The sequence below is a fragment of the Oncorhynchus mykiss genome, chromosome 3 (genome assembly GCF_057628025.1).
Source record: "Oncorhynchus mykiss isolate SJ-2025 chromosome 3, ASM5762802v1, whole genome shotgun sequence".
NCBI classification, from domain to species: domain Eukaryota; kingdom Metazoa; phylum Chordata; class Actinopteri; order Salmoniformes; family Salmonidae; genus Oncorhynchus; species Oncorhynchus mykiss.
In genome coordinates, this window is record NC_143024.1 from 68825285 (window position 1) to 68840324 (window position 15040).

A 15040-nucleotide genomic window follows, 5' to 3' on the forward strand; every position below is an offset into this window, starting at 1 on the left:
CAGCCCAAATGAAATGCTTCACAGAGTTCAAGTAAGACACATCTCAACATCAACTGTTCAGAGGAGACTGTGTGAAAGAAGAAAGAAACCACTACTAAAGGACACCAATAATAATAAGAGAGTTGCTTGGGCCAAGAAACAGGAGCAATGGACAGGTGGAAATCTGTCCTTTGGTCTGATGAGTCCAAATTGGAGATTTTTGGTTCTAACCGTCGTGTCTTTGTGAGACGCAGAGTAGATGAACAGATGATCTCCAGATTTGTTTCCCACCGTGAAGCATGGAGGAGGTGTGATGGTGTGGGGTGCTTTGCTGGTGACACTGTTGTTGATTTATTTAGAATTCAAGGCACACTTAACCAGCATGACTAACACAGCTGGGATAGATAATCTGGACCCTCTCTTTCTAAAATTATTGTCCGCAATTGTTGCAACCCCTATTACTTGCCTATTCAACCTCTCTTTCGTATTGTCTGAGATCCCTAAAGATTGGAAAGCTGCCACGGTCAACTCCCTCTTCAAAGTGGGAGACACTCTAGACCCAAATTGTTACAGACCTGCCCAGTCCTGCCCTGCCTTTCTAAAATCTTCGAAAGCCAAGTTAACAAACAGATCACCGATCATTTCGAATCCCACCGTACCTTCTCCACTATGCAATCTGGTTTCCGAGCTGGTCATGGGTGTACCTCAGCCACGCTCAAGGTCCTAAGCAATTTCATAACCGCAATCGATAAAAGACAGTACTGTGCAGCCGTCTTCATCGACCTGGCCAAGGCTTTCAACTCTGTCAATCACCGCATTCTTATCGGCAGACTCAACAGCCTTGGTTTCTCAAATAACTGCCTCGCCTGGTTCCAGACCTCTGGCAGTCTCTATGGGGGTGCCACAGGGCTCAATTCTCGGGCCGACTCTCTTCTCTGTATATATCAATGATGTCGCTCTTGCTGCTGGTGATTCTCTGATCCACCTCTACACAGACAACACCATTCTGTATACTTCTGGCCTTTCTTTGGACACTGTGTTAACAGACCTCCAGACGAGCTTCAATGCCATACAACACTCCTTCCGTGGCCTTCAACTGCTTTTAAATGCTGGTAAAACTAAGTGCATGCTCTTCAACCGATTGCTGCCCGCACCTGCCTGCCCGTCCAGCATCACTACTTTGGACGGTTCTGACCTAGAATATGTGGACAACTACAAATACCTAGGTGTCTGGTTAGACCGTAAACTCTCCTTCCAGACTCACATTAAGCATCTCCAATCCAAAATTAAATCAATAATCGGCTTCCTATTTCGGCAAACAAAGCCTCCTTCGCTCATGCTGCTAAACAAATCCTAGTAAAACTGACCGTCCTACCAATCCTTGACTTTGGCGATGTCATTTACCAAATAGCCTCCAAAACTCTACTCAGCAACCTGGATGTAGTCTATCACAGTGCCATCTGTTTTGTCACCAAAGCCCCATATACTACCACCACTGCGACCTGTATGCTCTCGTTGACTGGCCCTTGCTTCATATTCGTTGCCAAACCCACTGGCTCCAGGTCATCTATAAGTCTTTGCTAGGTAAAGCCCCTCCTTATCTCAGCTCACTGGTCACCATAGCAACACCCACCCGTAGCACGCGCTCCAGCAGGTATATTTCACTGGTCATCCCCAACGCCAACTCCTACTTTGGCCGCTTTTCCTTCCAGAACTAATTGCAAAAATCACTGAAGCTGGAGATTTATCTCCCTCACTAACTTTAAGCATCAGCTGTCTGATCACTGCACCTGTGCACAGCCCATCTGAAAATAGCCCACCCAACTACCTCATCCCCATATTGTTATTTATTTTTGCTCTTTTGCACCCCAGTTTCTCTACTTGCACATCTATCACTCCAGTGTTTTTAATTGCTAAATTGTAATTATTTCACCGCTATGGCCTATTTATTGCCTTACTTCCCTTACTACATTTGCACACATTGTATATATATATTTCTCTATCGTGTTATTGACTGTACGTTTCTTTATCCCATGTGTAACTCTGTTGTTTTTGTCGCACTGCTTTGCTTTATCTTGGCTAGGTCGCAGTTGTAAATGAGAACTTGTTCTCAACTGACATACCTGGTTAAATAAAGGTGAAATAAATAAAAATTGTAAAAGCTTTCTGCAGTGATACGCCATCCCATCTAGTTTGCGCTTAGTGGTACTGTCATTTGTTTTTCAACAGGACAACGACCCAAAATACACCTCCAGGCTGTGTTAAGGGCTATTTGACCAAGAAGTAGAGTGATGGTGCTGCTTCAGATGACCTGGCCTCCACAATCACCAGACCTCAACCCAATTGAGATGGTTTGGGATGAGCTGGACCGCAGAGTGAAGGAAAAGCACCCAACAAGTGCTCAACATATGTGGTGTCAAGGCAATGGGTGGCTACTTTAAAGAAGTTAAAATATATTTTGATTTGTTTAAGATGATTCCATATGTGTTATTTCATAGTTTTGATGTCTTAATGAAGAAAATCCCTGGAGTGAGTAGGAGTGTCCAATCTTTTGGCGAATACTGAATACCTATTGATTCTTAAAGAATATAACTTATAAAAATGCCTCTTGAGCTTAGTTCAACTGTCATACACCTTCAGAACCCAAAATAGAAGTTTGTATAACTCCTTTGTTTGTAAACAATGTTATTGTACTATATATCCTCAAAACATGGCTAAAACTATAATTTCTTATGGATTGTCAGTTCTTGCATTCATAGCTCTGTCTAGGAATTTGAGTGTACCAAAACATTGGTGACTGCTTTGTTATTGTTTGAACTGCAGATTGTCCCTTTAAAGTGTGTCTGTGAACATCTCAGTGATACCTGTCATGCTCAGTGGATGAGATTCCATCATACACAAAGGTGCTATCTAGAACTTAAAACTGTTCTTCGGCTGTCCCCATAGGATAACCCTTTTGAAGAACCCTTTTTGGTCCCAGGTGAACCCTTTTGGGTTTTTTGTGAAACCCTTTCCACAGAGGCTTCTACAATGAAGTCAAGTGTTCTACCTGGAACCAAAAAGTGTTCTCCTATGGGGACAGCTGCAAAACATTTTGAAACCCTTTATTCTAAGAGTGTATGATTACTCTGTTATCGTCTAGTTTTGTCTTAATAATCCATCCCTATGATTACTCTGCTCCCATCCCACTATGTCTTAATAAAGGATGCTCAGGATAATGGGGCCATATGATTCTAATCAATCCTAATGTAGGCTTTTTATTCGCTGGTTTAGCTAAAGCCTGTAATGTATTGGAAATCTGTGGGTCTAATTGGTTTTCCCAAGAGCTTTGCCAAGAATTCAGTTAAGTGTGAATTGTTATATCATCCATGCTATGAATTTCCTCTCTCAAGCTGATAGTAAGGTTGTATTTTAGTTCACGATATCTGGAGAGAGATTAATCAGAATGAGCTTACTTTTTTTTCTTTAATCTGTTTAGTTTAGTTTTTTTTTTATTCAATCACTCACTTCCTCCCTAAATGGCAAATGCATTTTACAGCTTCTTGCAGTAAACAAACTGGGGCTGTCCAAAGTTGTCTTGCAGGGGGCAAATATTATCCCCATTATTTGTGGAAGAAATAGTTTTTTAAGTCCACAATGAATTTCGAAAATGTCTTAAAAGGCTTTCTGCTATGTAATATGCTACTGAACACACTATAATTATGAATATAAGCATCCAACTGCTGCAATATTGTTTGTCTAAAAATGTAAATCCCATTTGCCTCCCATGTGGAGAAATCCATTTAGTAAACCCACGCTCCGGTCACATGGAGATCAGCTGGGCCCTTTTGGTAGAAAATGTTATTTTTGTGTATTTTTTCTTCTACTCGAAATGACCCGCCACTCTACTGTGTGACTCCCTGTGATTCTGCTGGGAGAATTTTTTTTTGATCTGTGAAAGCGAGTGCCAAATGTCTGAAATGGCAGGCACTGTGGCTGTGGTTGGGATCCTGGCGTGTGTCCTCGAAGGGGTAGTTTTGACTGGGCGTTGTGTCGCATTAGGATCAGTATGCTTGATGTGGCTACGGACTTGATGTGGCTACAGTATTGTCCCTCTCTGCTGGATCCCACAGGGTGCTCAGAGCTCGGGGCACGGGGCAGAAGGGAGTAGAGCAGAGGAGGCTGCCAGTAGCTGGACACAATCACAATCTTCTCAATAACTCATTCACTGCTGCTGCAAACCACAAAGCATAGGTCGTTTCCCACTAACAGACATCTGTGCCTCCTTAGATGCTACTTTGTACGTTTACATTATAGGCCTACTGAAACAATATGCAAAGGTGAAATCGGTGATAGTGTGCTGTTTTGTTTCTATGACAATGTAAAGAAAGAGACACTGTTTTGTTGAACCTATAACAACACAAAATAGATCATGACGACCATATCAGAGCAGAGGGTGTTTCCAGTATATCTATTGTAACCCACTTCAATTTGAATTAGAAGTGTTCAGGTTCCGAATCTTTTTATTACATTTATTTCACAGACATTACTCATGCTGCTGTCACCTTTAATTTAACTCTACTGAACACGCTGCCCCAAGAGGCCAAGAGTTTGACAGATTTATCATGTTACAATATAGTAGAGAAACAGTGTCTGTGGTCCTTAATTAACTTAACTCTCTCTAACTCGCTCAAAATTCAATTCAGTAGACTTTATTGACATGGCATGTTAAATGACTTACATTGTCAAAGTATACATATAACAAAAAACGGTGGGACCAGCATCAATAAGGCATCAATTCTAATAGTAGTGGAAATGGGATTACTATTAACAGCAACTACAACAACAATATTAATGAGAATAACAATACTAGAGGTCGACCGATTAATTGGAATGGCCTATTTAATTAGGGCCAATTTTTTTTTTTTTTTTTACAAAAATGATTATTATTATTATTTTTTTTCCAAGTTTTCATAACAATTGGAAATCGGTATTTTTGGCCGACTTTTCAAATGTATTTTTATTTTGTATTATTTCTTTACACCATTATTTGACTAGGCAAGTCAGTTAAGAACACGTTCTTATTTTTAGTGACGGCCTAGGAATGGTGGGTTTACTGCCTTGTTCAGGGGCAGAACGACAGATTTCGACCTTGTCAGCTCAGGGATTCAATCTTGCAACCTTACAGTTAACTAGTCCAACGCTCTAACCACCTGCCTCTCATTGCACTTCCATCATAATCACTAGTTAATTACACATGGTGGTTGATATTACTAGTTTATCTATAGCGTGTCCTGCGTTGCATAGAATCGATGCGGTGCGCATTCGCGGTAAAAGGACTGTCGTTGCTCCAACGTGTACCTAACCATAAACATCAATGCCTTTCTTAAAATCAATACAGAGAAGTATATGTTTTTAAACCTGCAAATCCAGGTTAGCAGGCAATATTAACCAGGTGAAATTGTGTCACTTCTCTTGCAATATGATATGCGATAATAATAAACGTTTTGTTTTCGAAATGATAGTTTCCGGATTCGACCATATTAATGACCAAAGGCTCGTATTTCTGTGTGTAATTATGTTATAATTAAGTCTATGATTTGATAGAGCAGTCTGACTGAGTGGTGGTAGGCACCAGCAGGCTCGTAAGTATTCATTCAAACAGCACTTTTTTACCGAGATTAGGGTGGTGTAACCGATGTGAAATGGCTAGCTAGTTAGCGGGGTGCACACTAATAGCATTTCAAACATCACTCGATCTGAGACTTGGAGTAGTTGTTCCCCTTGCTCTGCATGGGTAATGCTGCTTCGAGGGTGGCTGTTGTCGATGTGTTCCTGGTTCGAGCCCAGGTAGGGTCGAGGAGCGGAACGGAAGCTATACTGTGACACTGGCAATACTGAAGTGCCTATAAGAACATCCAATAGTCAAAGGTATATGAAATACAAATGGCATAGAGAGAAATAGTCCTATAAATACTATAACTACAACCTAAAACCTCTTACCTTGGAATATTGAAGTCTCATGTTAAAAGGAACCACCAGCTTTCATATGTTCTCATGTTCTGAGCAAGGAACTCAAACGTTAGCTTTTTTACATGGCACATAGTGCACTTTTACTTTCTTCTCCAACACTTTGTTTTTGCATTATTTAAACCAAATTGAACATGTTTCATTATTTTTTTGAGGCTAAATTGATTTTATTGATGTATTATATTGAGTTAAAATAAGTGTTCATTCAGTATTGTTGTAATTGTCATCATTACAATTTTTTTTTTTTTAATCGGCCGATTAATCGGCATCGGCTTTTTTGGTCCTCCAATAATCGGTATCAGCGTTGAAAAATCATATTCGGTCGACCTCTAAACAATACATTAAAGCAATAGTAGACCAGTCTCAACATGACTGAGAAGCCACATGACATGGTATGAAAGCCAAAACAAAACCAAACTGGGAAATATTATTGACATTACAATTTTCTCTCAGGTTGTGTTAGGGGGGCACATATTTGGCTTTTCAACCAATACATAATTTTTTTTTTACATTTTAAAATGTTTAAATTCTTTATACTGAATTGATAATTTTGGGCAAGAAAGATTTCTCTGAGGTCTGATTATTTGTCAAAGTGTAATAGGGAATGCAGCTCTGTCTCTACCCGTCCCCTGGAGCGGAGTGAGCACAGCCTGTCCTCTCTGGGCAGCCAAGTTTGCCTCTGATGACTGGTGTCTATAGCCAGACTGTGCTCACTGAGTCTGTATCTAGACACTGTTTTCCTCAGTTTTCTATCAGTCACAGTGGTCAAATTGTCTGCCACCATGTACTGTTAGTTCAGAGCCAAATAGCATGGATGTTTACATAGATTTTTTTGTAGTGTCTTTCCAATAGGTGATATATTTTTATTTTTGCTTTATGATGATTTGGTTGTGCCAGATTTATATACACTGCTCAAAAAATAAAGGGAACACTAAAATAACACATCCTAGATCTGAATGAATGAAATAATCGTATTAAATACTTTTTTCTTTACATAGTTGAATGTGCTGACAACAAAATCACACAAAAATTATCAATGGAAATCAAATTTATCAACCCATGGAGGTCTGGATTTGGAGTCACACTCAAAATTTAAGTGGAAAACCACACTACAGGCTGATCCAACTTTGATGTAAGGTCCTTAAAACATGTCAAAATGAGGCTCAGTAGTGTGTGTGTGGCCTCCACGTGCCTGTATGACCTCCCTACAACGCCTGGGCATGCTCCTGATGAGGTGGCGGATGGTCTCCTGAGGGATCTCCTCCCAGACCTGGACTAAAGCATCCGCCAACTCCTGGACAGTCTGTGGTGCAACGTGGCGTTGGTGGATGGAGCGAGACATGATGTCCCAGATGTGCTCAATTGGATTCATTTTCTTTTAGTTTATAAAAAATACCTTTGTGTCAAATTGAATCAAATGCTTTCTTGAAGTCTACAAAACATGAGTAGATTTTGCCATTGTTTTGGTTTACTTGTTTGTCAATTAGAGTGTGGAGGGTAAGTGCTGTTCCTTTTTTGTTCTTAGGGTGTGTTAGTATTGCTTCAGTGTTTCCCCATATTGAAGGCGTATATTTTTGTTGCCTGGTTTTGTGTTTTTGATTAGATATATTTTTCAATGACTTCCTTAGATTTTTGCAATCATTATCAAACCATTTTCATTATCTATTCTTTTTGGTTTGTTCTTATGTTTCTTTAGACTAGCCAAATAGTCTAATTTGTCAAATATAAAGTTTATGTTCCAAACAGCCAAATGTACACCTTCATTGGTGTAGGAGAATGTTAAGGCTAAAAAGTTGTCCAGGAGAGATTGTATTTTTTGGCTACTAATGGCTTTTTAGTAGATTTCTGTACTGTTTGCACTCCATCTATAAGCATGTTTAGTACCATGTAATTTATTGGGCCGTGATGCTTCATGGTTGGATTCCACTCTTCTCAGATACACTGTGGTCTGAGAGAGGTGTTAGTGGGTTGAGGGGTGGTGGTGTATGTGGGAAGGGAAAGGTTGTTGCTTCTCGGTAGGTGTTCATCCCCATGACTGTTAATAGTGTCTAGTTATTCTGCTGTTCTAGCATTGAGGTCTCCACAGACCAGTACATTGCCTTGGGCCTGAAAGTGACTAATCTTCCCCTCTAGAATGGAGAAACTATTTTCATTGAAGTAGGGTGACTGAGGGGTGAATGTATGCTGCACAGAGGAAGACGTTTAAGATTGGTTAAGATAGCCTCTTTGTTGATTTTTAACCAGATAAAGAATTCTACTGTTTTAATCAATTCGATTGAATGAGTTAGTTCAGATTCATACCATTGTAGCATTCCCCCTGAGTCTCTGCCCTGTGTGATTCCTTTTAATTGGGTGATTCCTTAATTGTAATTTATCATTTTGTGATTCCTTTTAAATCTCTCTCATTCCCTACTTTATTCCTCTCTTTCAGCCCTGAGTCCTTGGATCACTATATTCTCCCACCCGGATGTGAGAGACTACTCTCAACTGACTCTTGACCTGACCAGGAATGAGTTGATAGTGGGGGCAAGGTAAGAATGCATTCCTTAACGTATCCCTAATTCGTGTGTTCATTTATCCCATATTCATGTGTTCATTTATCCCATATTCAGTTGTTCATTTATCCCTTATTCATGTGTTCATTTATCCCTTATTCATGTGTTCATTTATCCCTTATTCATGTGTTCATTTATCCCTTATTCATGTGTTCATTTATCCCTTATTCAGTTGTTCATTTATCCCATATTCATGTGTTCATTTATCCCTTATTCACGTGTTCATTTATCCCTTATTCACGTGTTCATTTATCCCATATTCATGTGTTCATTTATCCCATATTCATGTGTTCATTTATCCCATATTCACGTGTTCATTTATCCCATATTCAGTTGTTCATTTATCCCATATTCACGTGTTCATTTATCCCATATTCACGTGTTCATTTATCCCATATTCAGTTGTTCATTTATCCCATATTCAGTTGTTCATTTATCCCTTATTCATGTGTTCATTTATCCCATATTCAGTTGTTCATTTATCCCATATTCACGTGTTCATTTATCCCATATTCACGTGTTCATTTATCCCATATTCAGTTGTTCATTTATCCCATATTCAGTTGTTAATTTATCCCTTATTCATGTGTTCATTTATCCCATATTCAGTTGTTCATTTATCCCATATTCACGTGTTCATTTATCCCATATTCACGTGTTCATTTATCCCTTATTCAGTTGTTCATTTATCCCTTATTCAGTTGTTCATTTATCCCTTATTCATGTGTTCATTTATCCCTTATTCATGTGTTCATTTATCCCATATTCACGTGTTCATTTATCCCATATTCACTTGTTCATTTATCCCTTATTCATGTGTTCATTTATCCCTTATTCATGTGTTCATTTATCCCTTATTCAGTTGTTCATGTATCCCTTATCCAGTTGTTCATTTATCCCTTATTCAGTTGCTCATTTATTCCTTATTCATGTGGTAATTTACTCCGTATTCATGTGGTAATTTACTCCGTATTCATGTGTTCATTTATTCCTTATTCATGAGGTAATTTACTCCTTATTCATGTGATCATTTATCCCTTATTAATTTGTTCATTTACCCCTTATTCATTTCTTAATGTATCCCTTATTCATTTGTTCATTGATCTCTTATACATGTGTTAATGTACCCTTATACAAAACACTCTGCCTGGCCCTATACTGCACTGCTGCTGAAAATTGGAGATTAATCATTTAAAAGTGATAGTCATGTATAAGTGTCATGTTTTTTTAATGAGCATGGCTGTCATATTCCATTCACCCTGCTCAATGTAACATTGATAGGTTCAGGCTACTACATGATACTCTAATTTTCCCTATACCCATCATGAGATTGCTACAACCTAGCCTATGAATGAAAGTTTACAACGTAGGTGCACAGGTCGAGATAAATATTAGAGTAATCAAGGTGACAGTGACACATTCAATACCACCTTACACACTCTTGTCGGCATCTAGCTGATCTAGGATGTAATCATTAGTCCAACAATTGCAATCGAGAGTTTCTATTGGACAAATTCAGGTATGTCTATCCCCTTTTCGTTCCGTTTAAGCAATGTTTTTCAACAGAATCTGTTTGAATGGATAAACCCCTGATCATATCATAACCACTAACCACTACATACAGCCTACATCATTGTCACCATATTAGCTAATGTCATGGTCAACATATCTAGAACTAATGCATTACTAAACCAGCTACAATCATGCTGTACAGTCAGTATGCAGTTTAGCAGTTGCACCGGCGATCCCAGTGATAATAAATTAATAAAACCAAATGCTTACCTTGACTTGGAAGACTTCCAGTGTTGGCTAGCCATAGCCAGCTAGCTAACATAGCTTATATCTCTGTTTGAGTCGGCAACACTAGTTAGTTGCATTTGCTAGCTAAGTGAAAGTGAAAAAATACTATGAAATACAGCTAGCTCTCTCTCTCTCTTGCTTCTCCTTCATTTTTAAAGAAATGAATTTATCTGAAACTGTTCAACTATTGTCTTTCTCTCTCTGAGTCAACTACTCAACACTTTTTATGCACTGCAGTGCTAGCTGGCTGTAGCTTATGCTTTCAGTACTAGATTCATTCTCTGATCCTTTGATTGGGTGGACAACATGTCAGCTCATTCTGCAAGGGCTCTGACAGATTGATGGGCGTCCTCTGGAAGTTGTAATAATAGTTGAGTAAGTCTATGGAAGGGGTTGAGAACCATGAGCTCCCTAGGCTTGTATTGAATTCAATGTACCCAGAGGAGGACAGAAGCTAGCTGTCCTCCGGCTACACCATGGTGATACCCTACAGAGTGCTGTTGAGGATACAGTAGATATTCATTGCAAGACAATGTGTTTTTATCAACTATTTGGTGATGTGAATATATTTAGTGTAGTTTCAATATTTTTATTTTTATGAAATTCACTGAGGAGGATAGTCCTCCCCTTCTTCATCTGAGGAGCCTCCACTGTAATATATAGTCTTCTGAGGCTTGTTGGATAATGCCTGGTGTGGAATTTGGCAGCTGGAGTATTTGAAACAACTTCAAATTTCAGAGAGTTCTTATGTGACTACAAAATATCAGTGCCCTGAGTTGAACTCACTGTAAGAAAAAAAACACACGTATTTGCCACGTAAACTAAGTGTTTATTAAGTTTATAACTGTTTAAACTAACTGTTTTTTCCCCTCTCTATTGATTCTACACAGAAACTTCCTCTTCAGATTGAGCCTCAACAATGTCTCTCTCATCCAGGTAAGCTGAGCTTCCAACCCACCTCTTCCTCTCCCCTATCCCTGTGTGTGTGTGGTCCACTGGTGGATAACAACCCACGCTCATCCGTCCGCAGCCAGTGTTCCTCTTTTACTGGGCTCCCAGACCTGCCTCTCTTCTCCTCCTGTACTCCTCTCTCTACTCCTCTGGTCTGCTGCTCCTCTCTTTAACTTTCCTGGCAGCAGTCAGACAGCATTGGCTTGCTGTTATTGATTCTGTGGTTTTCGGACTGGAGTGTTTTCAGCTCCTCGAATGGGGTGGGATGGAGAAAGAGTATGATTAATTGTGTGCATGAGTGTTTGTGTGTGTGTGTGCATATACTATACGTGTGTGGTGTGTGTGTGTGTGTGTGTGTGTGTCTGTGTTGACGTGTATCCTTGCCTGCGGGTGTGAGTGCCTGTCTCCATGGTAATGTGATGTCTTTATGTAGGTAGCTACTGTTACATTTTACATTTACATTTTAGTCATTTAGTGACTTACAGTAGTGAGTGCATACATTTTCATATTTTTTTCGAACTGGTCCCCCGTGGGAATTGAACCCACAACTCTGGCGCTGCAAGAGCCATACTCTAACAATTGAGTTACAGTGGGCCTACTGTACTGAAGGGTCATGTGGTGATATGGGACCGGTCTAAAAGTTGTGGAGCTTGGTAGTGTACATCAGACACACTAAACACCTTGGGTTCAAATACAGTACCAGTCAAAAGTTTGGGCACACCTACTCATTCAAGGGTTTTTCTTTATTTTAACTATTTTATACATTGTAGCCACCCTTTGCCTTGATGACAGCTTTGCATACTCTTGGCATTCTCTCAACCAGCTTCATGAGGAATGCTTTTCCAACAGCCTTGAAGGAGTTCCCACATATGGAGAGCACTTGTTGGCTGCTTTTCCTGTGGTCTAACTCGTCTCAAACCATCTCAGTTGGGTTGAGGTCAGGTGATTGTGGAGGCCAGGTCATCTGAAGCAGCACCATCACTCTACTTCTTGGTCAAATAGCCCTGACACAGCCTGGAGGTGTGTTGGGTCATTGTCCTGTAGGAAAAAAATTATATTCCCACTAAACGCAAACCAGATGGGATGGCGTATCGCTGCAGAATGCTGTGGTAGCCATGCTGGTTAAGTGTGCCTTGAATTCTAAGTAAATCACAGACAGTGTAACCAGCAAAGCAATCCCACACCATCACACCTCTTCTTCCATGCTTCATGCTGGGAACCACACATGCGGAGATCACCCGTTCACCTACTTTGCGTCTCACAAAGACACGGCGGTTGGAATATGGACTCATCAGACCAAAGGTCTAATATCCATTGCTCGTGGTTCTTGGCTCAATCAAGTCTCTTATTGGTGTCCATTAGTAATGGTTTCTTTGCAGCAATTCAACCATGAATGCCTGATTCACACAGTCTCCTCTGAACAGTTGACATTGAGATGTGTCTGTTACTTGAACTCTGTGAAACATTTATTTGGGCTGCAATCTGAGGTGCAGTTAAATGAACGTATCCTCTGCAGTTGAGGTAACACTGGGTCTTCCTTTCCTGTGGAGGTCCTCATGAGAGCCAGTTTCATCATAGCGCTCAATGGTTTTTGCGACTGCACTTGAAGAAACTTTCAAAGTTCTTGAAATGTTCCACATTGACTGACCTTCATGTCTTAAAGTAATGATGGACTGTCATTTCTCTTTGCTTATTTGAGCAGTTCTTGCCATAATATGGACTTCGTCTTTTACCAAATAAGGCTGTCTTCTGTATACCACGCCCTACCTTGTAACAACATAACTGATTGGCAAAAAACGCATTAAAAAGGAAAGAAATTCCACAAATTAACTTTTAACAAGGCACGCCTGTTAATTAAAATGCATTCCAGGTGACTACCTCAAGAAGCTGATTGAGAGAATGCCAAGTGTATGCAAAGCTGTCATCAAGGCAATGGGTAGCTACTTTGAAAAATCTCAAATATAAATATATTTGGATTTAACCCTTTTTTCACTCCATGACTCCATATGTGTTATTTCATAGTTTTGATGTCTTCACTATTATTCCACAATGTAGAAAATAGTACAAATAAAGAAAAACCCTTGAATGAGTAGGTGTGTCCAAACTTTTGACTGGTACTGTACAGTAGTTCTACATTTTTCAAATACTACAGCTGTACTGGCCGGGCGAGATGGAACGCTCAAAGTATTTGAAAGAAGATGAATCCTATTTGAACCCAGGTCTGCCTAACACCACTAAGAGGAAAGGGGTTGAGTGAGATGAGTGAAGGCTGTATGTTTGGCTTGCTTCTACAGCACTATAGCACTACAACCTATTCTACTACACTGAGATGTGTGTATGAAAACGTATCACCACCCAGTCTTGGGATTCTCTGACAAAGTGCTCTTTCAGAACAGTCACAGCATAGTGACATAATATGTGAGCGGCTGCCACCAGTGTGCCAAAGTCAATGTGGGCTTTGTTTTGGTGCTCTTGTTGTCTTGTTTTTGAATGTGGAAGAGGACTGGGGTTCATAGGGTTTACTTTTGTTTAATCTGAGTTTCACCAACTGAGTTCCTCTACTGGCAGTCCTGAATCAAACGCCCATCTTTCAACATCTATATCCCACTTTCCTGGCATGCTCACAGACGTACGCACACAGACACACATACTTTTTTGGCTTTTCTTGAGCTGGGGGATAAACAAAGTGGCTCCCTCTTCGTTCTGTTCTAACTGGAGGTGTCGCTAGGCGTGCCAGGGCCCAAAACGACGAGTACAGAACATTGCTGCTGCCCACTTAATAGGAGGAGAGGATCTGAGCCTGCCAGTATGCCTAAACAGATGAAAGAGATGGAAGGATGCTGCTTCAAACTACCCCTCCCCCTACTCTCCTCTCCTGCTTGTTAGCCTGTTAACCAGTAACCACCCCTGCAAAGCAGGAGAGCGCGATACAACCCAATCCTGGGGGACCACAGTGTTGGCTGCTAAATCTGCACAATCACACAGACCTGAAATGGAGGTCATGTATTGAAATGGGGTGAAAGTCAGTCTACGTTACCTTCTGTCCTCTAGTTTGAAATGAGTCACTGATTGGTTGAGAAGTAACTGGAGCAAGTAACGACCACAAAGCAGTATTCTGTGTTGCAGACATATTCATATACTGAACAAAAATATAAACGCAACATGTAAACTGTTGGTCCCATGTTTCATGAGCTGAAATAATAAATCCCCAAAAGTTTATTTCTCTCATCATTTTGGGCACAAATTTGTTTATATCTCTGTTAGTGAGAATATCTATTTTACCAAGATAATCCATCCACCTGACAGGTGGGGCATATCAAAATGCTGATTAAACAGCATGATCATTACACAGGTGCACCTTGTACTGGGGATAATTAAAGGTCACTTAAGTTTTGGGGGAGCGTGCAATTGGCATGCTGACTGCAGGAATGTCCACCAGAGCTGTTGCAAGATTAATTGAATGTTCATTTCTCTACCAAAAGCTACTTCCAATGTCGTTGTAGAAAATTTGGCAGTGCGTCCAACCGGCCTCACAACCGCAGACCACGTGTCACCACGCCAATCCAGGACCTCCACATCCGGCTTCTTCACCTGTGGGATCATCTGTATGGGGTTGGGAGGAGGGTGCTGAGGAGTATTTCTGTCTGTAATGAAGCCCTTTTGTGGGGAAAACTTATTCTGATTGGCTAGGCCTGGCTCCCAAGTGGGTGGGCCTGGCTGCCAAGTGGGTGGGCCTCCTGCCCAGT

At 40.4% G+C, this 15040-nt stretch overlaps 1 protein-coding gene across 7 annotated transcripts in view; it reads left to right on the top strand.

The window, feature by feature from the left end:
* Positions 1–15040, top strand: part of LOC110520272 (semaphorin-5B) — a 186799-nt gene that overhangs the window by 79379 nt on the left and 92380 nt on the right. For all 7 annotated transcript variants that reach the window (XM_090229997.1, XM_021597457.3, XM_090229998.1 and 4 more), the window contains 2 exons: positions 8420–8519; positions 11234–11279. In XM_090229997.1, coding sequence (XP_090086123.1) covers positions 8420–8519; positions 11234–11279 — 146 coding nt within the window. The remainder of the gene's footprint in view (positions 1–8419; positions 8520–11233; positions 11280–15040) is intronic.